At 48.7% G+C, this 18,534-nt stretch overlaps 1 protein-coding gene across 2 annotated transcripts; it reads left to right on the top strand.

Annotated features, from left to right (window-relative positions):
* Nucleotides 1-778: 778 nt before the first annotated feature.
* mif (macrophage migration inhibitory factor) lies at nt 779-5,941 on the top strand. Of its 2 annotated transcripts, none has more exons than XM_063031799.1 (3): nt 779-961; nt 5,178-5,350; nt 5,727-5,941. In XM_063031799.1, the coding sequence occupies exons 1-3, from the start codon at nt 854-856 to the stop codon at nt 5,791-5,793; spliced, it is 348 nt and encodes a 115-aa protein (XP_062887869.1). In that variant the 5' UTR covers nt 779-853; the 3' UTR covers nt 5,794-5,941. The 2 variants fall into 2 exon arrangements, with proteins under 2 accessions (XP_062887869.1, XP_062887870.1); XM_063031800.1 differs by lacking the exon at nt 779-961 and adding an exon at nt 4,463-4,651.
* The last annotated feature ends 12,593 nt before the right edge of the window (nt 5,942-18,534 follow it).

Here is an 18,534-nt window from a genome sequence, read left to right as displayed (position 1 = left end):
ACCTCCAGCATTTTGTGTGTTGCTCTGGATTTCCAGCATCTGCAGAATCTCTTCAGTATGACCATTCGCTCCTGCAGGTTAGAAAAAAAGATGTGAGTAGGAGGTCACATAAACAAACGTATATTGCTTTAATCAGATCTGTCCTTGGGTGTGTTGCTCATGGGTCAGCTGTACCAGCAGTAAAGCCCCGAGATAAAATTCAAGCTCAAACATTGAGATTATGTTGTGGTGCTAATAAATCACCTTCGATTTCAGCATTACTGGTAGAAATGTGTGAAGTACTTTTATACCGTTATAGTTACCAGTGGTTTATTGGGTTAATTTAAGAGGACATAAGGCTGGTCATCCAAATTTGGCGACAATAATAGTGTTGGGAGTACTGCATTTGTAAGATCTTCAGTTTTGGGTCACTCGGAAATGGGCGCCTGGCCTTTGGTGGTCACCGCGCCCTCTGGTGTTGGGAAGAGTGCTGGACACCGGCGCCTGGCCCTTTGTTGGTGGTGTGCGCGTCGGTACCCACCGCGCCCTCTGGTGTTGGGAGGAGTGCTGGACACCGGCGCCTGGCCTTTGGTGGTGTGCGCGTCGGTACCCACCGCGCCCTCTGGTGTTAGGAAGAGTGCTGGACACCGGCGCCTGGCCTTTGGTGGTGTGCGCGTCGGTACCCACCGCGCCCTCTGGTGTTGGGAAGAGTGCTGGACACCGGCGCCTGGCCCTTTGTTGGTGGTGTGCGCGTCGGTACCCACCGCGCCCTCTGGTGTTGGGAGGACGGTGACCACGTGCTGCCGCCTGCCGCTTGCCGCTTGCCGCTTGCCGCTTGCCGCAGTGTGAGGTCGGGTCAGCAGCAAAAGCAAAGATGCCGACTTTTGTCCTGAGCACGAATCTGAGCCGCTCGAACATCCCGGACGTGCTGGCAGAGGAGATCACGGCCCTGCTGAGTGAACAAATGGGAAAGCCTCAGAAGGTAAGCGGGACCTGCGCCGCTTGCTGAGGTGACCGGAGACGCTCCATCCCTTCTCGCAGGGATTCGTCGACATTTCAATGACGCAAAGGAGTGCGGCTGGAGGGGCAGAGGGAGAGGGAGGGGTGAGAGCGGTAGGGCCGGGGGCAGGGAGTGAGGAGGAAGAAGGATAGGAGAGAGGCGAAGGAGGATGGGTAGGGGTGAGGCGATGGGATGGGGAGAGTGAGGGGGGAAGGGAATGGGAGGGAGGAGGAGGGGAGTGGGGAGGGGAATGGGAGGGAGGAGGAGGGGAATGGGAGGGAGGAGGAGGGGAATGGGAGGGAGGAGGAGGGGAATGGGAGGGAGGAGGAGGGGAGTGGGGAGGGGAATGGGAGGGAGGAGGAGGGGAGTGGGGAGGGGAATGGGAGGGAGGAGGAGGGGAGTGGGGAGGGGAATGGGAGGGAGGAGGAGGGGAGTGGGGAGGGGAATGGGAGGGAGGAGGAGGGGAGTGGGGAGGGGAATGGGAGGGAGGAGGAGGGGAGTGGGGAGGGGAATGGGAGGGAGGAGGAGGAGGGGAGTGGGGAGGGGAATGGGAGGGAGGAGGAGGGGAGTGGGGAGGGGAATGGAAGTGAGGAGGGGAATGGGAGGGAGGAGGAGGGGAATGGGAGGGAGGAGGGGAATGGGGGGGAATGGGAGGGAGGAGGAGGGGAGTGGGGAGGGGAATGGGAGGGAGGAGGAGGGGAGTGGGGAGGGGAATGGGAGGGAGGAGGAGGGGAGTGGGGAGGGGAATGGGAGGGAGGAGGAGGGGAATGGGAGGGAGGAGGAGGGGAGTGGGGAGGGGAATGGGAGGGAGGAGGAGGGGAGTGGGGAGGGGAATGGGAGGGAGGAGGAGGGGAGTGGGGAGGGGAATGGGAGGGAGGAGGAGGGGAATGGGAGGGAGGAGGAGGGGAGTGGGGAGGGGAATGGGAGGGAGGAGGAGGGGAGTGGGGAGGGGAATGGGAGGGAGGAGGAGGGGAGTGGGGAGGGGAATGGGAGGGAGGAGGAGGGGAGTGGGGAGGGGAATGGGAGGGAGGAGGAGGGGAGTGGGGAGGGGAATGGGAGGGAGGAGGAGGAGGGGAGTGGGGAGGGGAATGGGAGGGAGGAGGAGGGGAGTGGGGAGGGGAATGGAAGTGAGGAGGGGAATGGGGGGAGGAGGGGAGGGGAATGGGAGGGGAGGAGGAGGGGAATGGGAGGGAGGAGGAGGGGAGTGGGGAGGGGAATGGGTGAGGAGGGGGAGGAGGGGAGGAGGAGGGGAGTGGGGAGGGGAATGGGAGGGGAGGAGGAGGGGAGTGGGGAGGGGAATGGGAGGGAGGAGGAGGGGAGTGGGGAGGGGAATGGGAGGGAGGAGGAGGGGAGTGGGGAGGGGAATGGAAGTGAGGAGGGGAATGGGGAGGAGGGGAGGGGAATGGAAGGGAGGAGGGGAGTGGGGAGTGGAATGGAGGTGAGGTGAGGAGGGGAATGGGAGGGAGGAGGGGAGTAGGGAGGGGAATGGGAGGGAGGAGGGGGTAGGGGAGTGTGAGGGAGGAGAAGGAATGGATTTTCAGGGAGAAGGGAGGGGATTGTGAGGGAGGTGAGAGGTAGGGGAGCGGAGAATGAGGGAGGGGAGTGAGAGAGGAGAGGGGTAGGGGACTGGAGTGTGAGGGGAGGGGAGTGTAATGGAGGAAAGGGGTAGGGTTGTGTGAGGGAGAGGAAGGGTAGTGGTGAGGTGTGAGGGAGGAGGGGTAAGGGAGCGGAGAGTGAGAGAGGAGAGGAGTGGGGGAGCGGAGAGTGAGGGAGGAGAGGAGTGGGGGAGTAGAGTGAGGGAGGAGAGGAGTGGGGGAGTAGAGTGAGGGAGGAGAGGAATGGGGGAGTAGAGTGAGGGAGGAGAGGAGTGGGGGAGGAGAGGAGTGGGGGAGCGGAGAGTGGGGGCGCGGAGAGTGAGGGAGGAGAGGAGTGAGGGAGCGGAGAGAGGGAGGAGGAGTAGGGGAGTGGTGAGTGAGGGAGGAGAGGAGTGGGGGAGTAGAGTGAGGGAGGAGAGGAGTGGGGGAGTAGAGTGAGGGAGGAGAGGAGTGGGGGAGGAGAGGAGTAGGGGAGCGGCAAGTGAGGGAGCGGAGAGTGGGGGAGTGAGGGAGGAGAGGAGTGGAGGAGCGGTGAGTGAGGGAGGAGGAGTAGGGGAGCGGCGAGTGAGGGAGGAGAGGAGTGGAGGAGTAGAGTGAGGGAGGAGAGGAGTGGGGGAGTAGAGTGAGGGAGGAGAGGAGTGGGGGAGTAGAGTGAGGGAGGAGAGGAGTGAGGGAGCGGAGAGTGGGGGTGGAGAGGAGTGAGGGAGCGGAGAGTGGGGGTGTAGAGTGAGGGAGGAGAGTGGGGGAGTAGAGGGAGGAGAGGAGTGGGGGAGTAGAGTGAGGGAGGAGAGGAGTAGGGGAGTGGTGAGTGAGGGAGGAGAGGAGTGGGGGAGTAGAGAGAGGGCGGAGAGGAGTGAGGGAGGAGAGGAGTGGGGGAGTAGAGTGAGGGAGGAGAGGAGTGGGGGAGTAGAGTGAGGGAGGAGAGGAGTAGGGGAGTGGTGAGTGAGGGAGGAGAGGAGTGGGGGAGTAGAGTGAGGGAGGAGAGGAGTAGGGGAGTGGTGAGTGAGGGAGGAGAGGAGTAGGGGAGTGGTGAGTGAGGGAGGAGAGGAGTGGGGGAGTAGAGAGAGGGAGGAGAGGAGTGGGGGAGTAGAGTGAGGGAGGAGAGGAGTAGGGGAGCGGAGAGTGAGGGAGGAGAGGAGTGGGGGAGTAGAGTGAGGGAGGAGAGGAGTGAGGGAGCGGAGAGTGGGGGTGTAGAGTGAGGGAGGAGAGTGGGGGAGTAGAGGGAGGAGAGTGGGGGAGTGGTGAGTGAGGGAGGAGAGGAGTGGGGGAGTAGAGTGAGGGAGGAGAGGAGTAGGGGAGTGGTGAGTGAGGGAGGAGAGGAGTGGGGGAGTAGAGTGAGGGAGGAGAGGAGTGGGGGAGTAGAGTGAGGGAGGAGAGGAGTAGGGGAGCGGAGAGTGAGGGAGGAGAGGAGTAGGGGAGTGGTGAGTGAGGGAGGAGAGGAGTGGGGGAGTAGAGTGAGGGAGGAGAGGAGTGGGGGAGTAGAGTGAGGGAGGAGAGGAGTAGGGGAGCGGAGAGTGGGGGTGGAGAGGAGTGGGGGAGTAGAGTGAGGGAGGAGAGGAGTGGGGGAGTAGAGTGAGGGAGGAGAGGAGTAGGGGAGCGGAGAGTGAGGGAGGAGAGGAGTGGGGGAGTAGAGTGAGGGAGGAGAGGAGTGGGGGAGTAGAGTGAGGGAGGAGAGGAGTGGGGGAGTAGAGTGAGGGAGAAGAGGAGTAGGGGAGCGGAGAGTGAGGGAGGAGAGGAGTGAGGGAGGAGAGGAGTGGGGGAGTAGAGTGAGGGAGGAGAGGAGTAGGGGAGCGGAGAGTGAGGGAGGAGAGGAGTATGGGAGTGGACCCTTACCTATTAACTTCTGTTTTAAATGTACCCTTTGACTTGGCTGCCACAGCTTCCTATGGCAATAAATTCCACAGTTTCACCACCCTCTGGTTCAGAAATTTCTCCTCATCTTTGTTGTATTGAATAACCTGTTGGCACTACCTTCTGATTGCCCCCTTTCTGATCCTGAATGGTGAAGTCCTCAGTGGAGGCTGATTACACAAAGATAGATGTCAGTGATGCAAGCAGCCAGAAGGGAAGAGTTAAGGTGATTGTGCGTGTAGTTTGAATGCAAGATCAGGTTTGAAGGTGAATGGGGTGCAGTGTTCCTACTAACCGGATTGCCCGGCCTGGGGGGGCTAAATCTTACTAACCAAATTACCTTCCCCTCATCCCAGAGCAGTTCTGTCTGCTGCCAGGGCTTTGCATGGGTGAGAGGCCCCAGTGCACCCTCCGACAGGGACACTGGCATGAGCAAAGCTCAGCTCATGGGGCTGGGCTGCATGGAGTCCCAGGGAAGTAGGAGTGGAAGTGAGTGTGGGGTTAGGAGTGGCAACGTGATTGGGAAGTAGAAGTGACTAGGCCAGAATTGGATGTATTGGGTGATGACTGGGATTGGATGTTGGGTTAGGAGTCCATGGAAAACATCCAAGAAATTGAGCTGATAGCTGATAGTCTCCTCTTCCCCCACCCCCAGCTGTTCCTCTGAGTAGTGTTGATGCCTCCCCCTGTGGACTACTCAGCCTGTGCTGGGAGCAAGGACGTAACTGGTGAACTCTTCATGTGTTTTTCAGTATATCGCAGTGCACATTGTGCCCGACCAGTTGATGCATTTCGGTGGATCCTCGGATCCCTGTGCCCTTGCCTCTTTATCCAGCATTGGCAAAATCAACAACAAGCAGAACAAGCACTACTCCAGACTGCTGTTTGAATTGGTGAACAAGCACTTGCACATTTCTGCTGACAGGTAAGGCTGGCTGGGTGGGGTGGCGGTGGGGCTGACAGGTTTGGGTGTACAGTGAGTTCTCTGGTACCTCATCTCAGAGACTATCTGCCACTCCCACACCTGGCATCCTCTCAGAGTTCTGCTATGTGTGGCTAATCATTTGAAACCCACTGGAGTGCTTTCATAATCAAAGGATAATTATCAGTCTGAGCTTCAAGGGAGGAGCCCCACGGGTTACAGAAAATACAAAGGTCTGGGTGGGGTGCTGCTTTGATTTGGAGAGTTGCAGCACCAAGCATGTTTTAGCTTACTGAATTTCAGATTTAGTCTGCTTTGCTCAGAAAGGGATTCCTGTCTGGGCTGCTTGCTGATTTCTTTTCCTTTTTTTGACCCGCAGGATGTACATCACTTTCCAGGATCTGAATCCCGCTAATGTTGGCTGGGATAACTCCACCTTTGGCTAGGTTGTGATCCTAAGACCATCCCACCATGATATGCACAGTAATAGTTTTGTTTGTTGTCTTATATTAATAGTGGCTGATAAGCCAGAAATGTGATTCTTGACATCATGTAGGTAATTCCTTGCAACAATAAATTAAATTCAGCAACTTTCATTGTGTAAATTGTCCTTTTATCTCAGACCATCAGTGCAATGTGTTTGTTCACGTGTTTTTATGCTGTATGTTACATATGTACAGTTAATGTTTGCAGTGTGTGTGAAAGTATAGTGCATGTTTTTGCAAGGTGTTGGGTAAATATTCTGCACTTGTACTATAATTATCACTATATATGTGCATATTGTACTCTGCCCATCATTGTGCATGTTATCCAGACCCCTCTGTCCAAGATACCATACCAAACCCTTGCACTCTGGTCTTTTTCCAGAGATGAGAAAGTTGAGCTAAATGTTCAGTAAGATATCGGACTGAGATCCAGTCTGTGTTAGAGAGATGGTGGGTGCCTCAACAACAAACTTACACTCGTCTTCAGCAAGACCAAGGAAGTGATTGTGGACTTCAGAAGGTGTGCCAGTCCTCCTCCAGGGGTTAGCAGTGGAAAGGATGAGCAGCTTTGGGTCTGGGCGTCAACATCTCAGAGGATTTATTCTGGGCCAGCACATAGGTGTAATCATGAACAAGGCATGCCAGTGGCTCTATTTCAATAGGAGTTTGAGGACATTTGGTGTGCTACCAAAGACTCTTGCAAATTTCTACGGATGTATTCTGGCTGGCATGGAGACTCCAATGTACAGGACTGAAAGACACCGCAGAGTTGTAGACTCAGCCAGTTCCGTCATGGGCACAACCCTCCCATCGTTAAAACGTCTTCACAAGGTGTGCCATCTGTTAGGGTCTAACTGGAACATGCCCTCTTCTCATTACTGTCATCAGAGAGGAGGTGCAGGAGCCTGAAGATCCAGCTCTGGGCAAATTCCTGGGGGTATCATTTTGTGTAATCCTGATTACCATATTACAGGAAGGCTTTTGAGAGGGTGCAGAAGAGGTTTTGCTAGAATGCTGCCTGGATTAGAGGGTGTGAGGTGGGACATATTTGTATTGATTCCTCTGGAGCATCAGATCCCAAGGGTAGAACTGATGAAGTTATGAGAGGCATGGATAGGGTTGACAGAGTCTTTTATAGTATAGAAATTTACTGCAAACAAGTGTGAGGTGGTGCATTTTGGAAGGATAAACCAGTAGGGCTTGCACAGTGAACAGTAGGGCAATGAGTGTGATAGGACAGAGGGGTCTGGGAATACAGATCCATAATTCCTTGGAAGTGGTGTCATAGGATGATAGGGTCATAAAGAAAGCTTTTGGCACATGGACCTTCATAAATCAAAGTATTGAGTATAAGGGTTGGGATGTTAAGGTGAAGTTGTGCTCTCGTACAACTTCAACTTAGCATCCCAACCCCTATATCTGTTGGTGAGGCCTCATTTGGAGTACTGTGTGTGGTTTTGGTCACCTACCTACAGGAAAGATAAAAGATTGAAACAGTGCAGAGAAAATCTCTAGTCTCAGTGGGCTTTTTCCACTGAGACTAGAACGAAAGGTCATGGATTAAGGGTGAAATGTTAACAGGAACTTGAGGAAAAGCTTTTTCACTCAGTGTGGAATGAGCAGCTACCAGAAGTGGTGGACATCGATTTGATTTCAACATTTAAGTGAAGTTTGGATAGTGCATGGTTGGGGAGGAGTGTGGAGAGCTATGGTCTCGGTGCAGGTTGATGGAACTAGGCAGAATAGTTGTTTGGTATGGAATAGATGCTATAGTGCTCTGAATATCAAATACCAGAGGGCCTGCATTTGAAGTGAGAGGGGGGAAGGTTAAAGAAGATGAGCGAGGCTAGTCTTTTTACGCAGAAACTGGTAGATGTTTGAAATGAGCTGTTGGGCTGGTGGAAGCAGATACAATAGAGGTGTTAAGAGACTTTTAGACACAAGTATGAAGAGAATACAGACACAGGCAGAAGGGATTTAGTTTTAATTCAGCATCATGTTTGCCACAGGCATAGACTGAAGGCCCTGTTCCTGAGGCTGATGCAGTTTGACCTGAAACTTCAATCTATTTCCTCCCACAGATGCTGCTCGACCCACTGAGTTCCTCCAGTGGATTGTTTTGTTTCTATAGGATCCAGCATCTGCAGTATCATGTCTCATCTGTACTGTTCTGTGTCTCATTGGATGAGCTCCACCATTAAGCCCTCTCTTTTTTACAGTTAAGAAACCCTTCCTATTGATTGACAATAAGTATTCAAAGACAAAAGTGCTTCTATGATTTTTCCATTGATTTCCTTTCAGCAGTGCACTGTAGATTAGTGTATGATCCCTAAGGTATCTAAGACAGCCAAGAAGTATCAGCCCTGAAGGTCCCTGATCATGTCAACAGCATGTGCCTCTCCATTTCATGTTTAATACTGGAATAGATTGCAGCGAGTAAACCTGGCTGTTGAATATTAATCCAGTAGAATGTAGTTTACAATTTTAACTCAAAAGATTCCCCCCTGACTGACCAACTTGGCTCTGAGGAAACAAACCAAGAGAGAAGTTCAGAACCTCCTAGTGTCACATTGAAACACATTTTCCAAAAATGTGCAGCTTTGAGTAAACATTTAGAATAGATGTTTACAAAAACAATGGAAGTTGAAGTTCAAAGTAAATTTATTATCAAAGTACATGTATGTCACCATATACAGCCGTGAGATTCATTTTCTTCTGGGCAGTTACAGGAAAATAAAGAAATATTATTGGATTTACGAACAACTATACTCAACAAAGACTGACAAAAATCTAATGTGCAAAACAGAGCAAATTGTGCAAATAATATATTTTTAAATCAAACATAGAAAACCTACAGCACAATACAGGCTCTTTGGCCCACAAAGTTGTGCCAAACATGTCCCTTAGAAATTACTAGGCTTACCCATATCCCTCTATTTTTTCTCAGCTCTATGTACCTATCCAAAAGTCTCTTAAAAGACCCTATCATATCCACCTCCACCACCATTGTCAGCAGCCCATTCCACACACTCACCTCTCTGAGTAAAAAAAACTTACCCCTGACATCTCCTATGTACCTACTCCCCAGCACCTGAAACCTGTGTCAATAGACAATAGGTGCAGGAGTAGGCCATTCAGCCCATCGAGCCAGCACCACCATTCACTGTGATCATGGCTGATCATCCACCATCAGTACCCTTTTCCTGCCTTCTCCCCATATCCCTTCACTCCACAATCTTTAAGAGCTCTATCTAACTCTTTCTTGAAAGAATGCAGAGAATTGGCTTCCACTGCCTTCTGAGGCAGAGCATTCCACAGAACCACAACCCTCCGTTCTAAATTGACTACCCCTTATTCTTAAACTGTGGCCTCTGGTTCTGGACTCCCCCAACATTGGGAACATGTTTCCTGCCTCTAGCGTGTCCAATCCCTTAATAATCTTGTATGTTTCAATCAGATCCCCTCTCATCCTTCTAAATTCCAGTGTATACAACCCCAGTCGCTCCAATCTTTCAACATATGACAGTCCCTCCATCCCGGGAATTAACCTCGTGAACCCATGCTGCACTGCCTCAATAGCTAGAATGTCCTTCCTCAAAATTGGAGACCAAAATTGTACACAATATTCCAGGTGTGGTCTCACCAGGGCCCTGTACAACTGCAGAAGGACCTCTTTGCTCCTATACTCAATTCTCCTTGTTATGAAGGCCAGCATGCTTTCTTCACTGCCTGCTGTACCTGCATGCTTACTTTCAGTGACTGATGAAGAAGGACACCTAGATCTCGTGCTTCCCTTTTCCTAACTTGACACCATTCAGATAGTAATCTGCCTTACTGTTCTTGCTACCAAAGTGGATAACCTTACATTTATCCACATTAAACTGCATCTGCCCACTCACCCAACCTGTCCAAGTCACCCTGCATTCTCATGACATCCTCCTCACATTTCACACTGCCACCCAGCTTTGTCTCATCTGCAAATTTGCTAATGTTACTTTTAATCCCTTCATCTAAATCGTTAATCTATATTGTAAGTAGCTGCGGTCCCAGCACCAAGCCTTGCGGTACCACACTAGTCACTGCCATTCTGAAAAGGACCCATTAATCCCTACTCTTTGTTTCCTGTCTGCCAACCAATTTTCTATCCATGTCAATACCCTACTGCCAATACCATGTGTCCTCTTGTGGCAACCATTTCAGCCCCGGGAAAAGACCTCTGACTATCCACATGGTCGATGCCTCTCATCATCTTATACACCTCTATCAGGTCACCTCTCATACTCCATCACTCCAAGGAGAAAAGGCTGAGTTCACTCAACCTGTTCTCACAAGGCATGCTCCCCAATCCAGGCAACATCCTTGTAAATCTCCTCTGCACCCCTTCTATAGCTTCCACATCCTTCCTGTAGTGAGGTGATTAGAACTGAGCACAGTACTCCAAGTGGGGTCTGACCAGGGTCCTATATAGCTGCAACAATACCTCTCGGCTCCTAAGTTCAATTCCACGATTGATGAAGGCCAATGCACCGTATGCCTTCTTAACCATAGAGTCAACCTGCGCAGCTGCTTTGAGCATCCTACGGACTCGGACCCTAAGATCTCTCTGATCCTCCACACTGCCAAGAATCTTACAATTAATACTATATTCTGCCATCATATTTGACCTACCAAAATGAACCACCTCACACTTATCTGGGTTGAACTCCATCTGCCATTTCTCAGCCCAGTTTATCCATCTTACCAATGTCCCGCTGTAATCTCTGACAGCCCTCCACGCTATCCACAACACCTCCAACCTTTGTGTCATCAGTAAACTTACTAACCTATCCCTCCACTTCCTCATCCAGGTCATTTATAAAAATCACGAAGAGTAAGAGTCCAAGAACAGATCCCTGAGGCACTCCACTGGTGACTGACCTCCATGTAGTTTATGACCCGTCTACAACCACTGTTTGGCTTCTGAGGGCAAGCCAGCTCTGGATCCACAAAGCAATGTCCCCTTGGATCCCATGCCTCCTTTCTTTCTCAATAAGCCTTGCATCTACTGCTCTTCCTTCATCAATGTGTTTAGTCACATCCTCAAAAAATTCAATCAGGCTCATAAGGCACGACCTGCCCTTGACAAAGCCATGCTGACTATTCCTAATCATATTATGCCTCTCCAAATGTTCATAAATCCTGCCTCTCAGGATCTTTTCCATCAACTTACCAACCACTGAAGTAAGACTCACTGGTCTATAATTTCCTGGGCTATCTCTACCCCCTTTCTTGAATAAGGGAACAACATTTGTAACCCTCCAATCCTCCGGAACCTCTCCTGTCCCCATTGATGATGCAAAGATCATTGCCAGAGGCTCAGTAATCTCCTTCGCCTCCCACAGTAGCCTGGGGTACATCTCATTCAGTCCTGGCGATTTATCCAACTTGATGCTTTCCAAAAGCTCCAGCACATCCTCTTTCTTAATATCTACATGCTCAAGCTTTTCAGTCTGCTGCAAATCATCACTACAATCACCAAGATCCTTTTCCATAGTGAATACTGAAGTAAAGTATTGATTAAGTACCTCTGCTATTTTTATGCACACATTTTTTCTCTCACTCTCCTTTTTCTCCCTCTGTCCCTCTGAATATACCTCTTGCCCATCCTCTGGGTCACCCCCCCCCCCGTCTTTCTTCCCGGACCTCCTGTCCCATGATCCTCTCGTATCTCCTTTTGCCTATCACCTGTCCAGCTCTCGGCTCTATCCCTCCCCCTCCTGTCTTCTCCTATCATTTCGCATCTCCCCCTCCCCCTCCAGCTTTCAAATCCCTTACTCACTCTTCCTTCAGTTAGTCCTGACGAAGGGTCTCGGCCTGAAACGTCGACTGCACCTCTTCCTAGAGATGCTGCTCGGCCTGCTGCGTTCACCAGCAACTTTGATGTGTGTTGCTTGAATTTCCAGCATCTGCAGAATTCCTGTTGTTTGCCTCTGCTATTTCCTCTGGTTTCATACACACTTTCCCACTGTCACACTTGATAGGTCCTATCCTTTCATGTCTTATCCTCTTGTTCTTCACATACTTGTAGAATGCCTTGGGGTTTTCCTTAATCCTGCCCACCAAGGCCTTCTCATGGCCCCTTCTGGCTCTCCTAATTTCCTTCCTAAGCTCCTTCCTGTTAGCCTTATAATCTTCTAGATCTCTAACATTACGTAGCTCTCTGAACCTTTTGTTTTAATACTAAGTTGTAGAGTCCTTGAAAGTGAGTCTACAGATTGTGCAGTCCATTTGGCATTGAGGTGAATGAAATCAGTATATCCGTGCCTGATGTTTGTAGGGTAATAACTTTTCCTGAACCTGGTGGTGTGGGACCTCAGGGTCCTGTACCTCCTGCCTGATGTAGTAGCAAGAAGAAAGCATTGTCAATGGGGTGCTTGATGAGGAACGCTGCTTTCTTGTGGCAGAGTTCCTTGTAAATGTGTTCACTAATTAATTTAAAAACAAGAGAATCACAATTAAACTCAGACTATGTACAAAAACCTCAACTTGGATTCATGGATCACGACAGCACAGAAACAGGCCCTTCTACCCATCTAGTCTGTGCTGAACTATTATTCTAGTCCCATTAACCCATGCCTAGACCATAGTTCTCCATCCTCTCCTATCCACGAATTTATCCAAATTTCTATTAAATGCTGACATCAAACCCAGGTAGCTCATTCCACATTCGCACCATCCCCTAAACAGTGAAAGAGTTCCCCCTTAAATATTTCACCTTTCACCCTTAAGCTATGACTTTTAGTTTTAGTCTCAGTGGGAAAAGCCTGTTTGCATTTACCCTATCTGTACACATGAATAATCAGGAAGGGAGTGGAGGGATACAGGCCATATGCAGGCAGATAGGATCAATTTAAATTGGCATCATGGGCTGAAGGACGTTTTGCTTTGGCGTACTGCTCTATGTTAAGAGTTGTGTTCCAGGAAAGCTGGTTGTTGGTCTCATTCGTAAGTTACGATTTTGAAACACTGTCAAAGCAGGAAAGGCATTGTGAACATTAAGAATTTAAAAAGGCAGAGCTTTGCAGCAGTTTTTCTGAGTTGAGGAATGACCAATCAATGAGGGATTCATTCGAAAAGGCCGGTAAAAATAATTGAAGTCCAATAACCATTTTTGGACTTTGCCTATGTTTAGTGTGGCTTTGGTAGGTTTCTCTCTTTCTGTTCTTATTTGTTCATCCTTATCTGTTAGGGCATAGTAGTGTCATGAGAATGGCTCCCCGGGAAGTGTTCTGTATTCTGTGCGGGATGTGGGAAGTCTGGGAGACCTCCCATTTCCCTGATAAACACATCTGCACCAGATGCACTGGGCTGCAACTCCTGAGAGAACGTATTAAGGAACTGGAGCTGCAGCTTGATAACCTTAAACTCATATGGGAGAATGAGGAGGTGATAGACAAGAGAAGCAGTCATCCCTAGAATGCAGTAGACAGGCAACTAGGTGACTATCAAGATAAGGATGGGAAGTGCACAGCCAGTGCAGAGTACACCTGTGGCTGTTCCCCTCAATAATAAGTATACAACTTTAAATACTATTATGGGGGATGACCTACCAGGAGGGAGCCACAATGACTGGGTCTCTGGCACTGAGTCAGGTGCTGTGGCACAGAAGAACAGAGAGGTGGAGAGGACTGCAGTGTTGGTAGGAGATTCCCTGGTTAAAGGAACAGAGATGAGACTTTGTGTGGCACGATAGAGACACCCAGATGATATGTAGACCCCCAGGTGCCAGGGTCATTGAGCCTACTAGGGGATCAGCTATACTGGATTGGGTGTTATGTAATGAACCAGGGTGATTAGGGAGCTTAAGGTAAAAGAACCCTCAGGAGGCAGTGATCACAATATGCTTGAGTTCAACATGAAATTTGATAGGGAGAAAGTAAAGATGGATGTAGCAGTATTTCAGTGGAGTTAAGGAAATTACAGGTTATGAGAGAGGAGTTGGCCAAAGTAAATTGGAAGGAGCTGCTGGCAGGGATGACAGCAGAGCAGCGATGGCGTGCATTTCTGGGAAAAATGCAGAATAGATGTATTCCAAAAGTGAAGAAATGCTCAAATGACAAAATAGTACAACTGCGGCTGACAAGTGAAATCAAAGCTGATGTAAAAGCAAAAGAGAGGGCATACAAGAAAGCAAAAATTAGTAAGAAGACAGAGGATTGGGAAGCTTTTAAAACCCTACAGAGAGCAACTAAAAGAATCGTTAGGAGGGAAAAGATGGAATATGAAAGCAAGCTAGCAAATAATATCAAAGTGGATAGTAAAAGCTCTTTCAAATACGTAGAAAAATAAAAGAGATGAGAATGAATATAAAACCACTATAAAATGAAGCCAGAAAAATAATAACAGGGGCCAAGGAGATGGCAGATGAACTAAATGGGTATTTTGCATCAGTCTTCTCTGTGGAAGGCACTAGCAGTGTGCCAGGTGTTGAAGGGAGCGAGGGAAGAGAAATGAGTGCAGTTACTATTACAATGGAGAAGGTACTCAAAAAGCTGAAAGACCTAAGGTACAAAAGTCAACCGGACCAGATGAACTGCACCCTAGGGTTCTGAAAGAGGTAGCGGTAGAAATTGTGGAGGCATAAGTAATGTTGTTTCAACGATCATTGGACTCTGGCATGGTGCCAGAGGACTGGAAAATTGCAAATGTCACTCTACTCCTTAAAAAAGGAGGAAAGCAAAAGAAAACAAATGACTCACCAGTTAGCCCTGACCTCAGTGGTTGGGAAGATGTTAGAGTCAATTGTTAAGGACGAGGTTATGAGGTACTTGGTGACACAGGACAAGATAGGACAAAGTCAGCATGGTTTCCTGAAGGGAACATCTTACCTGATGAACCTGTTGAAATTCTTTGAGGAGATTGCACGCAGGATAGATAAAGGGGATGCAGTGGATGTTGTGAATTTGGACTTTCAGAAAGCCTTTGAAAAGGTGCCACACATGAGGCTGCTTACCAAGTTAAGAGTCCATGGTATTACAGGAAAAATTGCAATCATGGTTAGAGCATTGGCTGATTGCTAGGAGGCAGAGAGCGGGAATAAAAGGATCCTTTTCTAGTTGGCTGCCAGTGACTAGTGGTGTTCCACAGGGGTTGGTGTTGGGACTGTTTCTTTTTATGCTACATGCACAACACACTGGAGGAACTCAGCAGGTCGGGCAGCATCTGTGGAAACAAACAGTCAACATTTCAGGCTGAGACCTGCATGCTGTCCGACCTGCTGAGTTCCTCCAGTGTGTTGTGCGTGTTGCTTTGACCCCAGCATCTGCAGAGAATTTTGTGTTTTCTTTTTATGCTGTATTTCAATAATTTAGATGAAGGAATGCATGGCTTTATTGTCAAGTTTGCAGATGATACGAAGATTGGTGGAAGGGCAGGTAGTGTTGAGGAAACAGGAGGACATAGACAGATTAGGAGAATGGGCAAGAGAGTGGCAAATGAAATACAATGTTGAAAGATGCATGGTCATGCACTTTGGTAGTAGAAATAAATGTGCAGACTATTTTCTAAACGGGGAGAAAATCCCAAAATCTGAGATGCAAAGGAACTTGGGAGTCCTTGTGCAGAACAACCTAAAGGTTAACTTGCAGGTAGAGTCAGTGGTGAGGAAGGCAAATGCAATGTTAGCATTCATTTCAAGAAGTCTCGAATACAAGAGCAAGGATGTGATGCTGAGGCTTTATAAGGCACTGGTGAGGCCTCACCTTGAGTACTTGTCAACAGCTTTGGGCTCCTCATCTAAGAAAAGATGTGCTGGCATTGGAGAAGTTTAGAGTAGGTTCACAAGGATGATTCCACGAATGAAAGGGTTATCATACAAGGAATATTTGATAGCTCTGGCTCTGTACTCCCAGAAATTTAGAAGGATGAAGGGGATCTGATTGAAACCTTTCGAATGTTGAAAGGCTGACACAGAGTAGATGTGGAAAGGATGTTTCCCATGCTAGGAGAATCTAGGACAAGAGGGCACAGCCTCAGGATAGAGGGGCATCCATTCAAAATAGAGATGTGGAGACATTTCTTTAGCCAGAGGATGGTGAATTTGTGGAATTTATTAGCACATGTAGCTACGGAGGCCAGGTAAATGGATGTACTTAAAGCAGAGCTTGATAGGTTCTTGATTGGATATGACATCAAAGGTTACAGAGAGAAGGCCGGGGAGTGGAGTTGTAGAGGGGAAAAAATGATCAGCCATGATTGAATGGTGGAGCAGACTCGATGAGCCAAATGGCCTAAATCTGCTCATCTTATGGTCTGATTGTCGTACCCATCTTCACCCCAAACCATATATATATATATATATAACACATAGGAGCAAAATTAGGCCATATTAGGCCATTCAGCCTGTTGACAATATATGGTCATGCACTATGTTGGAAAATGTGTGGTCATGCACTTGCAGGTAGACTTGGTGGTGAGAAAGGCAAATGCAATATTAGCATTCATTTCAGGAGGTCTAAGATACAAGAGCAGAGATGTGATGCTGAGGCTTTATCAGTCACTGGTGAGGCCTCATCTTGAGTATTGTAAAAACAGTTTTGGGTTCCTCGTTTAAGAAAAGATTTTTATAGATGCACTGTAGAAAGCATTCTTCTCGGGTGCATCACAACCTGGTATGGAAGTTGTCCTGTCCAAGACCAGAAGAAGCTGCAGAAGATCGTGAACACAGCCCAGCACATCACACAAACCAATCTTCCATCCTTGGACTCACTTTACACCACACGCTGTCAGAGCAGTGCTGCCAGGATAATCAAGGACACGACCCACCCAGCCAACACACTTTTCGTCCCTCTTCGCTCCGGGAGAAGGCTCAGGAGCTTGAAGACTCATACGGCCAGATTTGGGAACAGCTTCTTTCCAACTGTGATAAGACTGCTGAACTGATCCTGACCCGGATCTGGGCGGTACCCTCCAAATATCCGGACCTGCCTCTCGGTTTTTTTGCATTACTTAACTCTCCCTTTTCTATTTTCTATTTATGATTTATAATTTAAATTTTTACTATTTACTACTGATTTGTACTCCAGGGAGCGTGAAGCGCAGAATCAAATATCGCTGTGATGATTGTACACTCTAGTATCAACTGTTTGGCGACTATAAGTATAAAGATTTGCTGGTTTTGGAGAGGGTTCAGAGGAGGTTCACAAGGATGATTCCAGACATGAAAGGGTTTTCTTATGAGGAACATTTGATAGGTCTGGCTCAGTACTCACAGGTACTTAGAAGGATGAGGGGGGATCTCATTGAAATCTTTCGAATGTTGAAAGGCCTAGGTAGAATAGATGTGGAAGGATGTTTCCCATGGTAGGAGAGTCTAGGACAAGAGGGCACAGCCTCAGGATAGAGGGGTGTCCATTTAAAACAAAGATGCAGAGAATTTTTTTTTAGCCAGATGGTGGTGAATTTGTGGAATTTATTACCACAGGCAGCTCAGGAGGCCAGGTCGAGGCAGAGCTTGATAGGTTCTTGATTGGATACGGCATCAAAGATTATAGCTGGGAGATAATGTTTAAGGATACACATTGTATCGAAATGATAGACAGGAAGGCAGGGGGGTGGTGTTGGTAAAAGATGAAATCAGATCAACAGAGGGTCAGAAGGTGTTCAATCATTGTGGATAGAGCTAAGGAACTGCAAGGGTAAAGGGCTACTTCTCCCCTTCCCCATTTTACCTCCTCCTCTATCTTTTCGAAAACTTTGAAAACCTGGTACATTAATCACAGATTCCTGTCCCTCTCTCAGCCAAGTTTCAGTAATGGCCACAACAATGTAGTTCCATGTACTGATCCATGCTCTAAGTTCATCATCTTCACCCATAAAATACACACACTTCAAACTATCTGACCCATCATACCTGTATTCTTGATTTTGCCTTTCAATACTTTACCTGATATCTATCTTCTGGTCTGATCTTTCCCTTACTAACCTGGGGCTCTGATTCCCAGACCCCTGCAAAACTAGTTTAAACTCTCCCAATTAGCATCAGCAAACTTCCCAGCCAGGATATTGGTTTCCCTCCAATTCAGGTACAACCCATCCCTCTTGTACAGGTCAGCTCTTTCCCAGAAAAGGTTCCAATGATCCAAGAACTTGAAAACCTGTCCCCTGCATCACCTCGGCAGCCAGTCATTCATCCATGCTATCACCCCATTCCTAACTGCGCTAGCCTGTGGCACAGGAAGTAATTCAGAAATTACTACCTTGGAGGTCCTTCTCTTTGGCGCCTTTCCTAACTCTACATATTCACTGCATAGGACCTCTTCCCCTTCTCTGCCTTTGTCACTGACGCCAACATGCACCACAATCTCTGGCTGTTCCCTCTCCTCCTTGAGAATATCCTGCAGCACTCTGATACATCATGAACCCTAGCACCGGGAAGCAACACACAGAATCTGCGGCCACAGAATCTGCTTTCTGTCCCCCTAATGATCGAGTCCACTATAACTAACAAGAGTCAGAGCCAGCCATAGGGGTGCCATGATCTGATGGGTCACCCCCCCCGCACCCCCTTAAGCAGTATCCAAAGTAGTATACTTGTTGCTGAGGGGAGTGGCCACAGGGGAACCCTGCACTGACTTCTTAACCCCCTTACCTCTCCTGGTGGTCAACGATCTACTGTCTGAAGCCTGCACTCTGGGTGTGACCACCTCTTCAAAAGTCTCATCT

The sequence above is a fragment of the Mobula hypostoma genome, chromosome 23 (genome assembly GCF_963921235.1).
Source record: "Mobula hypostoma chromosome 23, sMobHyp1.1, whole genome shotgun sequence".
Taxonomy (NCBI): Eukaryota; Metazoa; Chordata; class Chondrichthyes; order Myliobatiformes; family Myliobatidae; genus Mobula; species Mobula hypostoma.
Note: the sequence above shows the minus strand (reverse complement) of the source record. Positions and strands in the feature narration are given on the sequence as shown.